The 14,038-nt window shown below is 50.7% G+C and overlaps 1 protein-coding gene across 1 annotated transcript; it reads left to right on the top strand.

The window, feature by feature from the left end:
• Window positions 1-321: 321 nt before the first annotated feature.
• Cd2 (CD2 molecule) lies at window positions 322-13,410 on the top strand. Its single transcript, XM_059264923.1, has 5 exons — window positions 322-434; window positions 543-845; window positions 5,894-6,124; window positions 9,272-9,394; window positions 13,076-13,410. Exons 1-5 carry the CDS (start codon window positions 380-382, stop codon window positions 13,390-13,392), a joined length of 1,029 nt encoding a protein of 342 aa, XP_059120906.1. The 5' UTR covers window positions 322-379; the 3' UTR covers window positions 13,393-13,410.
• The last annotated feature ends 628 nt before the right edge of the window (window positions 13,411-14,038 follow it).

The raw sequence follows: 14,038 nt of genomic DNA, 5'->3' as shown, positions 1-14,038 counted from the left end.
TGGTCCAGTTGGGGGCAGCACAGCTGAATGGACCTGCGCTGTATCAGTGAGTTGGAGCCCTTGTTTACAAAAGGGTAGCTCGGGCAACTGACCTCTGGGCTCTTCTTCTTTGCAGTGGGGCACTGAAACCACCAGCCTCAACAGATTCGTAAAGATTAAAATGGGACGCTGAGACACAGTCTCACAGAACACCTGTTTTGGCAAAGAAAGGCAGCACGTGGGTCGTTTGCTGAGGGGCTGTGTGTGTTTTCTTCTCTACCGTGAACAGCCAGTGTGAACGGCACGTGGTTCAGGTCGCTGGGTGTGGCTTCTGCCAGTCTCACGGCCATCCCGTTAGAAAGAAGAACTCAGAACCACCAGTGGGAAACAAATTCTAAAGATGAGATGTGAATTGCTGGCTAGCTTCCTTATGCTTTTCAGCATTTCCAGCAAAGGTAAGCCCGTGTGTGGAACTTCTCTGGAGACCCTGGAAGGAGTGTGAGAGTCAAAGAGGGAGATTCTCGGGAGTCCCAAGACCTCAGAAACCATCTTGCTTTTTACAGGCGCAGTCTCCGCGGACAGCGATATCATCTGGGGTGCCTTGGGTCACGATATCAACTTGACCATCCCTAGCATTCAAGTGACTGATATTGATGAAGTACGATGGGAAAAGGGGGAAAATCTGGTCGCACAGTTTAAAGGGAAGACGAACCCTTTTTCAAAATCAGAAGCCTTTGAGATCTTAACAAATGGAAGCCTGCAAATAAAACAACTGAAGAGAGATGACTACGGCACCTACAAAGTGGTGGTATATGGTGTGGATGGGAAAAGTAAGCTGCAAAAAGAGTTCAACTTGAGGATTCTAGGTGAGTCTTCACTCTCTGGAGTTTTTCATTTTAGTTCGGGTGCTATGTAGCAAGTTGGGAAGCAGTGCTTTCTTGTAACATCCCCATCCAAAATCCTCTCTGTGGCCCACAAAGAAGACTCCGGTGGGTGGGGTTGGTCCTCAAGTCTATCTGCCTCTCATTCCCTCTTTGGGGTGGCCGGGAAGCTCTATGCAAAAAATCCCAAGTTACAGCTGGCATTCATCAGAAAGAGGACAGGCTAGCAGAGAAAGAAGGAGGATATCCTCGGTGGCTGATGAAGGAGGAGGAGCCCAGGGAGCAGTAAGTCTCTTGTCTGGAGAGCTAAGATGAAGTCAGGGTGCTCTGAAGGAGTTAGAGGGCAGGAAAGGCCTGGAGATGCTGAGCTGAAGGACCAGCATCTTTTCTTCTCAGTCTTCTCAACATCCTCACAGAAAAGACGGACGGTGATTTTACTGGTACTTGAACTAAACTGTGCGGCTTTGCCTCTGCGTGTACTGAGGGGGCAGGATACTGACGGTGGATGTGGGAAGAGTAGTTAGAAAGCCTCTACTGCAATCCAAGTGAGGCCAAGCGGAATGGTGGGTGGTCTTAATCTTGGTGACACACAAGAACCATCAAGAGCTGGGTGGTGGTGGTGGCACACGCCGGGTGCTCAGGAGGCAGTTTGAGGCCAGCCTGGTCTACAGAGTGAATTCCAGGACAGCCAGGGCTGTTACACAGAGAAACCTTGACTTGAAAAACAAACAAGTAAGCAAGCAAACAAACCAACAAACCAACAAGAGAGCTGTAAGAAGTTAGTGATGCCCAGGCCCCTGGCATGGAGTCCGTGCACCGGTGAGGTCTATAGTGTTCCGAGTGCTTCTAGTAAGCGGCTGTCATTGGCAGCCACTTGGCTTGGTCTGAAGGGTGACTGGAGATGAGAAGGGAGGGCAAATACGTGGGCTGTGGGCGTGGGGAGAAAATCAAGGGAGCTTGGGGGGGTGAGAAGGAAGAGAAAGAGGCCCCAAATACCACTGATGTTGAAATCCCCGGGACAAGTGGCAGCTCGCACTATTAGGTGAGGTGAGGGAGCCTGCCCTTGGCCTGCAGAGGAAGCTGAGAATACCTGCACGTCACAGGTCAGCCAGGCAGGGAGCACACATACATTCGGAGCTTCACACGGGAGATGTCACCAGAGAAAGGGCTCCCCTCATCCTACCTGTGGTGTGCCCCTACTCAGCGCCTGGGCCTAGCACGAGCCTCATCCAGGACCAGCTGTCAGCTCCTCCATGCACAACTCCCTCCCGGACCCTAATCCTGGAACCTTGTCTAGAGAGAACTTTCCAGAAATGGGGTGGGAAGGAGAATGGCCACCCATCACGGGCACTGAGAACGGCCAGAGTCATGACTGCTGACCATGGGGCTCTAGGGTCCTGTTGTGATAATGAGCCATATTGAGCCTTGTACAGAATCCTATGCATGTGCCCTCACACTGTCACTCTCATTTTGGGGTGGTAATGGCTACTGGGGAGAAGTCAGGAACTTGTTAACCTGGTTTCTTTAAAGCACCCAGTCATCTTGAGAACTTATAATAACAAGCTTCTATCCATCTATGAGGAAACACCTGTTCAGAAATGACTTGGCCAGGTTCTCACTGCTAGACAGGAGCAAAGTCAGGATGCTAACCGGGGGCATCTTTGACAAGGAGGGTGACATTCCCTCCCAAAAAAGCTCATCCACTGCTGAATGATTCACACACCACACAGTTTGCCTATTTACCATGCACAGTTCAACAACTTTCTGCATAGTCACGGAGTTATGTGGTTATCACCACGAGCAACCTTTTCTTTACCCCCCAAAGGAAACCCAGACCCTTAGACTAAAAACAGTGACTTCATTATTGTATGCAAATACCAATGCCACACAGTATCTTGACTCAACTAGTGGTCCTGTCATCATTATGTGTCACACGGGACTGGAAATTGTTCTCGGCCCTGAACCCGATTACCCGGTGCAGGTTCTGTATCACTTACTTGATGTGTTTGGGATTAGAAGTGTTTAGGATTTGGGGCCTCTTGAAGATTTTGAAGTATTTGTATGTATGTATATATATACATGTATGCGTTATCTTGGAGACATGACTCAAATGTAAACATGACGTTTATCTATGCTTATATATATGCTTCCAATGCCATGTTCAAGGTAATTTAACACAGTATTTTAAACAGAATTGTGCAGGAAACAAGGTCTCATGATGTGGGACTTTCCACCTGTGGTATTGCACTGTGGCTCAGAAAGTTTTGAACTTGGAAAATTTTAGATTTTCTATTAGGGGTGCTCATGAGGCCTGTGATATTCAGTGAGGGGTGTGAAGGTGTTCTGGAGTCCTGGGACACCACACCTGTCTTTTTAGTGCTGAGGGTCCCCTCCGCTTGGTTTCTCTATGCTCCTAGATTCTACCTTCCCCTAGGAGGCAGCTGGCTGAAGGGACCGTGGAGAAGGAGAGGATCCTAGAAACCCAAGATTAAGAAGCCACATCTAGCTGGGTGGTTGTGGCAGACAATCCCAGAATTCTGGAGGCAGAGGCAGGCAGATTTCTGTGAGTTCAAGGCCAGTCTGGTTTACAGAGTGAGTTTCAGGACAGCCAAGGCTACGCAAAGAAACCGTATCTTGAAAAACAACAACAACAACAAAAACCAAAAACCAAAACAAACAACAACCAAAAAGATGCCATATCTAGGAAGAGCCTTCAGCCACTTTCAGAAAACTGTTTTATAGGGAGACTATCTACAAATAAGGTTGCCCATGACTGTGTTTACCCGAGTGAAAGACAAGCAAGCATTTAGAAGCTAAAGCCTTAGCAGCTTAATTAGGAGCAGCAGTCACAATGACGGAGGAGATGTACATTCACTGTTGCCGGTGAGAAGGGAATGTAATGATACAATCGCATAGTAAAAGATAGAAGGCAGGTTAAAAAAGTCACGTGATTCAGGGGCTGGGGGCAAAGTGCAGTGATAGAGTTCTTGCCTAAATGCCCGAGGCCCTGGGTTCAACCCTCAACACTGGTCCCTGCCCCCAGGCACATAACCCAAGTTTAATTTAAAATATTATATTACGGATTTATGTATAAAAATATCTGATGAAGACATATATCAAAATGTTAATGACCACAAGTAGCAGAATTGCAGGTGATCTTCAGTTGCCTTTACAGCCTTTTTCAACTTAGTCAGTGTCTTGAGATGACTGGATGTTACTAGGAGAATTTTTTTTTTCATTCCAGAAAGATAGGCAGCCAGCCCCTGCGAGGCAGCCCTGAAACCATACACTGCTCTGCTGGATGCTGATGATTGCATCGTTTCTTTGTTCTGAGATACACAGGATCTCGGGATGGGAAGGAAACTGCTTTTCTGCATGCTTGTATGTCGGGACGGAAATGGAATTAAACTGGGGAGGCCCATGGGGAAGACACTGTGGTCTGTAAGTTAGAGAGAGAGGAAATCGGAAAAGTTCACCGTTGGCCCATGTAACAAATGGAGACCAGTGAGAGGCCGGTCTGGGAAAACAGAGTAAGGCATGAAGAAAAGAGACGTGGGTCTTCAGGGAGAGAGTGGGGAGCTGGGCACTGGGTCTGACCTCACTAACACCAAAGCCAGGGCATTCACCCCCTCCACCCCCCCCTCCGCCCCCCAGGATGTAGCCTTTAAATAGCATTGCGTCAGGAGGGGCAAGGAGTCTGCACTGTGTGTGTGAGAACCACCTCTGGTGATATGTCCAGGGCTTGGCCACAGGTTGTCCGGTTTGAGATAGGCAGGGAATATTTTTTTTCTGTTTCTTAAAGTTGAGGCCCCCGGGGCCAGAGACTAACTCAGTAACTTTGGGTCAGGAGTGGCCATGGCCTCCTTGGTGCTCAGATGATGCCTTTCCTCTTGTGAGCTTTGGCTTCTTCAACACCCCCATGCTGGCCTGGCCCTCTGCTCCCAGGATGCTGTAGGGCAGTGAGTAGCTAAGGCTATGAGCCTCTCATATAGCCATTCCTCCAAGACGGGGCTCCTGGTTGACCTTACCTATACCCCTGGATTGGAAATTCTTTGCAGGGTTCTTCTTCCAGCCTTTCATCTTTTTTTAATTAATTTTATTCATGTGTGTGTGTGTGTGTGTGTGTGTGTGTGTGTGTGTGTCCACCACATGTGTGCAGGTGCCCACAGAGGCCAGAGGAGAGGTCAGATTTCCTAAGCTAGGTGATGATCAGCTGCCCATCGTGGATTCTGGGAACCCAACTCAGGTCCTCTGGAAGAGCAGCAAGTGCTCTTAACCACTGAGCCATCTCTGCAGATCCTGACTTGTCATGTTTAATGGATACCCTAATGCTAAGTCTTGAAGGTCAAAGAGCTTTGGACATGTCTTCTATAAAAGGGGAGAAAGACATGAGCCTGGCTGTTAGAACCAAGTGATGTCATGCACGGGAAAACAGTTGTGGGCACCAACAGTAGATGAGCATCAGAGTGCCTTTTCAACTCATATCCTGTGTCTATGAACTTTACCAGAAGTGACTTTGTTCAAGATGTTCTATGTCAATTAAATAAAATTATTTTCAAAAGCATTTCAATATAATGTAGCTTGGTTGGTAGAATGCTTGACTAACACACGGGAAACCCTGGGTCTAATCCCTGGAACCACACAAAAGCTGTCATGCTGGCACATGTCCATAATCCCAGCACTCACAGGAGGAGGATCAGAAGTTCAAGGGCACCCTTGGCTACCTCATGAGTTTGAGACAAGCCTGAGCTATGTTAAGATGCTGTCTCAAAAACAAACAAACAAACGAACATAAACAAAACTAGGACTTTTGAATTTCCCTGGTCCCAAACTAATTCAATGTGAACAGGCATTATAAAAACATGTCCATCGTACGTGGGAGCATAGCTCCGTAACCCCAGCTTTCAGGAGGCAGAGGCCGAAGGAAGAGGACTTCTAAGCCAGACTAGTCTACAGAGTGACATCTGGTCTTTAAAAAGAAAAAAAAAAAAGTATCCAAAAATTGCCTCATAAAAACGGGATTTTTCTTCTAGAGAGGATCTCAAAGCCAGCGATCACCTGGGAGTGTAGCAGCACAACCCTGACCTGTGAGGTCAGGGAAGGAACAGACCTTGAACTAAAGCTGTATCGAGGGAAGAAACTTCTCACCAGCGGACATCAGAAGATCATAAGTCACAAATGGACCTCCCTGAGTGGGCCGTTCAAGTGCAGTGCGATAAACAAGGTCAGCGAGGAGTCCATCACGGCAGTGGTCAGCTGTTCAGGTACGGCACGAGCAGAGGTCAGGGTGGCCCAGGTGCACAGGGGTAGCCAGCCTGCTCGGCCTAGGGCGCTGTGACGGGTGTCACAGTGCTGCACAGAGCTTGGGGCGGGAGGCCAGCATGGTTCAGGGTGGGAGGTGAAAAGGCACCTAATTCTCCGGGAAACCTTTTGGGGAGGTGGGCTGCTGGCCACCCGTTTTGGCAGTCCATCCACAGGTGTGACCTGGCTTCGGGCAGGGAAGGAGCCTCCCCTGGAAGAAAGCATCGTGGGGTTGAAGAGGGAGGACCCTTGCTGGAGGAACTCCGACTTGTGCGAGGTGCCTCTGCCGGCTGGTGACTGGGATTCTGACGTCTCTTTAAAGTTTCCTTTTCGGAAGGGTTCGAGTTCAGCATCTGCTGTGAGGAGCAAGGCCTCCGAACGCCTGGGAGGGGAGAGCAGTAAAGGGGAACAGAGAGGCACACCCTTCCTGCCACCCCGAGAACGGCTCTGCACCGCAGTGCCTCTAGTCAGCCCTCAACTCCAAAGGCCTGAGTGAGCTCCAGAACCTGGGCTTGCCACAGCTCCCAGAAAGAATGTGTTCTGTGTTTTCCTTTGCTTTGCTTTCAGGGAGAGTCTTGCTGCGTAGCCTCGGCTGGCTTCCAACTTGCAGCAGTCCTCCTGCCTCAGTCTCCCACTGGGATTACAGGGGTACCTAATTTGCCCAGCCCCCAGCAACAGTTTTTTTGTTTTTTTATGAGAAGCCTCGTGTAGTGTACTAGTTCCAGTCTGGAAGCCAAGGTCTAGATGTCAAAGTTCAGTGGATCCGAATTCAGTTGGTACGACCCTAACAGAGCGCCCGCCCCCCTGCGGGCTTCCATCTCATGGTCCACAGAGAGAAGCATCCCGAATTCAGAGCACTGGAGGAGAAGTCTTGGGACCCACTCCCTGGCTCACTCACGTGGGCCTTTGAGCTGCCTTACGACATGGCGGCTCGGTGGTCAGAACAAGAATCTTGCTGGGAGCAAGAATCAGTGTCTCAGAGACCAGTGACAGCCTTTGCGATGTAATCTCAGGAGGGCTGTCCCATCACTTCTGTGTGTCACTTACTGCCACAAGTGTGGTTCACACTTGTCTCATTTCACTAGCAGTGACACTTCCGGAGGTGGGGGTCACCGAAGTCTGCCAGCCCTAGACTCAGGTGGCATTTCCTCACCCCTAGGTTCATGGGCAGTCTCTCTCTTCCACCTCCCTGCCCCCACCCTCCACTTCCCTATCACGAAGGCATGGGGGGCGGGGTGAGCTGCCTCTCCTTGACTCCAAAACTTTGTCCTTCTCCTGGAGGCCCCGCGTTAGAGACAAGGGACTTAAGTCAGTGGACCAACAAAAACCAGTTCCGTTTATTGATCCTAAAAAATTATTCATTGTTTATATGAAATTCAAATTTAACTGGCTGTCTTGTGTTTTATCTGGCAACCTCATCCTTCATATTTATTGAAACTAGTTCCCTCCAGAATAAAAATTGAGTGTTTATCAATGAGGGAGAGCCCTGGAAGGAGAGGATGCAAGGTTTTGGGGTGGGGGACCATGCAGATCCCTTAATCTGTGGTTCAGAGCAGAAGCTGAAGCTGGCCCAGGAAATGGCCACCGAGGACAAAGAGGAGTATATGGGAGTATGGGGACGCCCCTGAAGAACCTGAAGGGGATTTGAATACTCCTCCCATTTTAAAGGCTAAGACAGACAGGAGGCTGTGAATGTGTACTTAAATTCCTAAGAGGAAGAAGCAGCCTGGCCCCTCAGGCGTAGTGCTCCCTCACATAAACATAGGCACAGGGTCTCCAAGAGGAAGTGTGGGAGAGAAGGATAGAGGGACCTATGACAACCACAGCTACTGATGTTCCCACCAGGAACACCACCAGACACCCAGAGTTGCCCTGGGTAAACTTGAGACCAGACTGGAAGGCGTGCCTGCTTTTCAAGAGCGTCTGGGGAAGGGGTGGATGTACTGCCTGAGAACCCCAAGGGAGGATTGCTGGAGATTCTCCTTGAACAGGATGCCCTGCCCACTCTGTTCACACCTGGGAACCCCTCAGCCGTAGAGACTGACTCTGGCATCCCAGGCCCTTGGCAAGCCAACAGGGCCTGAAGGTCCCTGCATCCAGCCTTGACGCAGCCTCAGGGATGCTGAGGGATGCCTCTGCACAGGCAGCATCCAGAGAGGTTTTCAGCTGGCAGGCAAGGACTGGGCGAGGTGGAGAGTGGGGGAGGAGTTGTGACCCGCACCAACAGTACCAACAACACGGGTTGAAACTCTGCCCTGCTTGGTTGGCCTCCAGCTTGCCTGGGCCTCATCCCTGGTTGCTAACATTTGCTTCTCGGGGCTGGCTGGAGCCTTGCTTCTGTGAGGCTGGGCTCAGCTCCCAGCTCATCCTCCCCACAGGGCCGTCCTCTGACCCATCTGCTCCAGCTGCTCTCTCTAACTGCTATTGACTCACAAAGGCCAGATGGCTTAGCCCCCCTCCTGGGAAACGGGGTACCAGAAACACCAGTGCAGGGTATAGCAAGAGCAAGCCCTCACATCTAGGTGTTGTTTTACAGTTTACAAAGCACTTTTCCATCCATTATCTGATCTGACTTCCGACAGCTACTCTGTGATGTAAGCCACATTGTTTCCATTTTACAAAGAAGGAAACAGACTCAGAGAGGTGGAGCATCTTATCAAAGGTCACACAGCTCTTACCTGGAAGAGCTAAAACTAAACCCATTGCCATTAACAACCATGTCAGTTTCCTTCTCTGTTCTTCTTCACTGTTTTGATGGGTGAAGGGATCAGAGCCATACACACCACGGCTAGCCACTGAGGATCTAGGTCACTTTCCAGGGCCCAGGGAGAGTCTGGGAGGAGGAAACGCTGAACACTGCGACTGGGGGATGCTTGACTTGGTCTTGTGAGGCCTCAGGCAACTCATGGATGCTCTCCTCAGTGGGGGATGGGTGAGGTGGGCAGGTTCCTCAGCCCTTGCAGATTCGGAGTATTCCAGGTCCTGGAAGTTCCACCTCCGTGAGGTGGAAAGTCCCACGGGACTCTCATTTGTTTGATGTAGGAGGCTAGGGCAACAAATGGGCCGCTCTGCCCAAGACTCTCTCCCTCAGCCATCTTCTTTTCTTGCAGAGAAAGGTCTGCATTTCTATCTCATCGTGGGGGCTGGCGCAGGAGGCTTCCTCTTGGTGGTCCTCGGAGCCCTGTCTATTTTCTGTATCTGCAAGAGGAAAAAGCAGAACAGGAGGAGAAAAGGTAAGCAGCCCCCTTCTGCAGCAGAATCCCCGTGGGAGCGTCTCTCCTTGAGTCTGCGAAGGGAAGTAAGAGATGGGGAGGGTCGGAATGGCAGGGAAGGCTGGGACCAGAGGTCCAACCTGCTGCATGCTCAGGTTGATTTCTGAAGGACAGTCCTCAGGGGTAACAACAAAGGACCTTTGAGAATCTTCAGCCAGGCTGTGTACCTCCCCAGAATCCACCAGGTGAGGCTGCCTTGGTGAAAGGCTAGTGTGGAGATCCCTGAAAGGTCCATGCATTTCCATAAGGATAGAGAGATTCCCACCCAAACCCCATGACTATGAACAAATATCTTGGCCCTGGATGGTGTTCAAGGCCAAACTCTTGGAATATGGGTAAAACCATCTCTAGTTACAAAGCACTCCAGGGGTGGGACAGTGTAGAGTAAACTTGTTCAGTGTGTGTGAGGCTCTGAGTTCGATTCTCAGCACTGAAAGAAAATAGAAAGTCAAAGTCAGGGTGATGGCCCTTCCTTTCCTGATTGGCTGCTCAGGGGGTATGCTTTCAGGCTGGGAATATGGTTCCCTTGATGCAGATCTGTCCTGCAGTCTACAAAGCAGGAATTGGTTCTGCTGATCCTACGCAGGGGGCTGACCACCCATGGGACAATGTGTCAGGGACTGTGTCCAGCTATCACTGCAGATGTTGAGGAAGGGCAGCTTTAGTTGGACATGCTAGTGGATGGGCAGGTCCCTGGGGTTCTGGGAAATCTGTTTCACAGAGTTGGGTCCCATCTCTGCAGGTCTCTACCTAGGGTAGGTACAGTCATGTTCACAGTCGTGACTTCCAGTGCAGCCGCCTATGGGCAGGGTCTGCCCACTCTCCGCAGTGGTGGCTCCTTCTTCACACCTCATTTCTCAGTGTTGCCCTCGTCCTCCTTTGAGGCCGACACCCTCATGTGTCATCTTGCACACCACTTCCCCAGCCGGGCTCAGGTACGCACATCTCTCTTCACTCTTTACCTTCCATGTTTTATATCATTCCCCGGGTCTCCATCTAACACAGCTTAGTGGCTTGCAAAGCCCTGGACCCTGTGGCTTCCTTATCTCCACTCATACTGTCTCCACCCTTCCCTATAAGACCCATTCTCACCGCCCAGGGATCAGACACAGTCCTCCAAGGTGGACCTCAGGTGTCACCCAAGACAAGGCAACCTCTGCCACCCCAGACTGGGAAGAGCCACATGATAATAGCTCCCAGGGACAAAGTGGCTTGTTCCAGGAGCTCAGTTCAGTGTTTCGGATTCACTGCTACGCCCCTCCTCGTGGTCTTAAAGGTAGACATGGACCCAGACGAAGAAGCAGGTTAGCTCAGCTCCTCAGACCCGGCAGCCCCTAGGCTGAAGCGTGACTAGGCTGAGGCAAGAAATCCAGCCCTTGAGTTCTAGGACAACCTTGTCTTGTTCTTACATAACCCATCTTTAAGTTTGATGCCCGTGGGCCTGGTTTTCCTCACTCGCATCCATGACCTGAGCTGAGTCACCAAGAGAACATGACAGGTCCCTGGAGGAGCAGATGTTTGTGCAGGGGTGGACCTTGCTGGAGAGGCTGTACTGGGGCCCCGTGGTCCTGCTCTTAACAGGTGGGGGGCATAGATAGTACCAATTGTATAGCTTCCACAAAGTCAGCTTGGCTGCCCACCTCAGTGTCAGGGCTCAGCATCCGGCCATACCTCTCACCCACCCACCCCGACTTCTCACGTGGTTCTTTGCACCTTCTGGTGGTCCCTCACCTCGGTGGAGGCTGACAGTGGCTCTGTCACTCACTGAGGACAGTGTTGCTGTCTGAGTCCTCGCTGCAGCCTAGCAGTGGGGCTAACACATAGAGCGTATGCAGCGAGCACAGAACGAACAATATGCCACCAGGCAGAAGAGCGGGCAGAGAGCCAGCCGCCTGAGCTTGCCACTGTGGATGAAGGGCCACCTGCTCGTCTATATCTAGGGTCAAAGTCTTACCGACAGCCTCCCAAACATGACCACAGTCACTTTGAGGGCATCGAAGATGGCATAAAGGACATGTCCTGTCATTTGGGTGTCTTTTTATGTATGGGCTTAGAGCGTGCGGGTCACTCAGATGTCAAAACCACTTGTTTGACTTTGAACCTTTGCACTCACAATGCGTTTACAGTAGCCGGGGGCGTCACCTGGGGTCAATATGGTCACCCCACAGGTGATGCCAAGACACGCTTCTCAAGTCGAATGTCTTTGTAAGGATTCAAGCAATCATTCATTTACCTCACGGAGAAGCTCCCCTGACTCCTTGAGGATGGCCTTGAACATAGGGACTGGAATGTCAAGAATGTGGCCTAAAGGAGCCCAGCAGTGCCCTCTAGGCCTCTGGCAGCTGAGTGTGTTCCCACAGAGTTACAACATGGTTTAAAAAACAGTGTAAGAGCTACACAGTCTCAGGCACGTCTTCCTGGACAGAAGCCACACAAAACAGAAAATCCCAAAGCGTGAGGAGAGGAACCATCTTCCCCACCAAAGCTCAAGTGGATGGGTTTTGCTTATGAATTTCAGAGGAGATAGTCCATTTCTAAGGGCTAGAGTGCCCCTTGGAGGGTGCTCAATTTCCTTCCAGAGTGTAGGCTGTATGACAATCAAATTGAGCAAAAGCGGACCTACCCTAGAGACCCTGCAGAAGAAATAGAGTCACTAATGTCCTTCGTGGCCACCCAGACCCACTAGAGTGGGCTCCAACCAAGCGGCTTGTTGCTTAGCAATCTTGCTGATTAACTTTAGGCAGCATCGGGCTAGAACTCCCGTATCAGGTTGTGCCTTAGGCACAAAGCTCAGACATGGGTGTCCTCTTCCCTCATGTTTCTGAGTTCTGAAGAGGCTCACGCTCTCGCTGTGACTGGGGAGCAGCATTTCTCTCTCTCCTGAAACACCCAGAACTGGCAGAGGGTGAGAGTAACTTCCTTTCCTCCTCACATCTCCTGAAGCATCTGGTTTGATGCTATCACATAAGACATGTTTCAAGGGTTGCGTTGTGGGGCGGGGGAGGTGGGTTAGTTGCCCAAGTGCTTACTTTGTGAGCATGAGGACCAACGTTCAATCTTAGAGAACTCGTATTAAAAAGGCAAGGTGCTGTCTGTAGTTCTGGGAGCAGAGGGGGGTGGATCCCTGCGGCTCTCTGCCTGGACAGCCTAGCCTCCTTGATAAATTGTAGACCAGAGAGAGAGACAGAGACAGAGACAGAGACAGAGGGAGGGAGGGAGGGAGGGAGAGAGAGGGAGGGAGAGACAGAGAGAGAGCGGGGAGAGAGAGACAGAGACAGAAACAAAGAGAGAGAGACAGAGAGACAGAGAGACAGAGACAGAGAGAGACAGATAGACAGAGAGACAGACAGAAAAAGACAGAGAGACAGAGATAGAGAGACAAACACAGACAGACAGACAGACAGACAGATACACACACACACACACACACACACACACACACACACACACGAAGAGAGACACATACACAGAGAAAGAAAGACCTTATCTCAAAAACAAGAAAGGTGAACGGTGCCTGAGGAATGGCATCAGAGGTTATCTCTTGGCACACGCCTGCATACATACGTACACACATACACACACGCGCACACACGTACACGTGCATTACATTGCTCATATATTGCCATTGTCTTGCCATTACAGAAGAAGAGCTGGAGATAAAAGCCCCCCGAATGAGCACTGTGGAAAGGGGCCTGAAGCTAAGCTCAGCCCCAGCCGCAGCATCTCAGAATCCAGGAGCTTCCCAAGCTCCTCCTCCACCTGGCCATCATCTCCAGACACCTGGCCATCGTCCCTTGCCTCCAAGCCACCGTACCCGTGAGCACCAGCAGAAGAAGAGACCTCCTCCATCAGGCACACAGGCTCATCAACAGAAAGGCCCTCCCTTGCCCAGACCTCGGGTTCAACCAAAACCTCCCTGTCGGGGTGGAGAAGATGCTCCATTGCCGCCCCCTAATTAAAAAGGCAGCTGCTGTCCTTTCCCATAAAAACCTGCGTGTGTGTCTCTCCGCCCAGTGCACAGGCGCACTCTCCCATTGTTTTATACAACTAGGACCCAGATGCCTCCCAAGACTTGAGGGCACAGTCAAAGCAGTATCTCTAACTCAGTCATGCAGCCATGTGGTACAGCCTCGGAATCTGTGACCTCTTCTTAGATCTGTCACATCAGGAACAGAGAGACAATAACAATGTGGATGTACATAAGGATGCTGAGGGAGCAGTATAAAGGCCTTACCTTCCTCTCAGGTTCTGGGCCCATGTGAGCCACCACACGGCCACTGGCTCATGTCCTACAGGCTGAGTCTCTTGAGCTCCCTAGGTACCCTGATGGACACCGGCCACTTCCCTTGATTGGCACAAAGTAAAAACTTAATTGGCCCTGGTGCCTGCTTGTTTTAGACAGGAGACCAGGGTCCAGGAGAGGAAGCTGCAGAGTGGGAAAGAGGCTAGCTGGGGTGGCAATGACATCAAATCTGATCCACTCAGGTCACTGGAGGCATGTGAATGCCCATCTGAATGACCAGAATTGAACTGACATGTCAGCTGCAAAAGGGGCCCAGCATCCTGTGTAGACACCTCTGTGCACACATTTCAACAACATATGCC

This window comes from Peromyscus eremicus, chromosome 6, assembly GCF_949786415.1.
Source record: "Peromyscus eremicus chromosome 6, PerEre_H2_v1, whole genome shotgun sequence".
In the NCBI taxonomy this organism is placed as follows: Eukaryota; Metazoa; Chordata; class Mammalia; order Rodentia; family Cricetidae; genus Peromyscus; species Peromyscus eremicus.
Note: the sequence above shows the minus strand (reverse complement) of the source record. Positions and strands in the feature narration are given on the sequence as shown.

Coding starts and splice junctions, on each gene's coding strand:
- Cd2 (XM_059264923.1), top strand. CDS start 380: ATGAGATGTGAATTGCTGGCTAGCTTCCTTATGCTTTTCAGCATTTCC. Junction 435..542: donor TTTCAGCATTTCCAGCAAAG/GTAAGCCCGTGT, acceptor TGCTTTTTACAG/GCGCAGTCTCCGCGGACAGC. Junction 6,125..9,271: donor GGCAGTGGTCAGCTGTTCAG/GTACGGCACGAG, acceptor CTTTTCTTGCAG/AGAAAGGTCTGCATTTCTAT.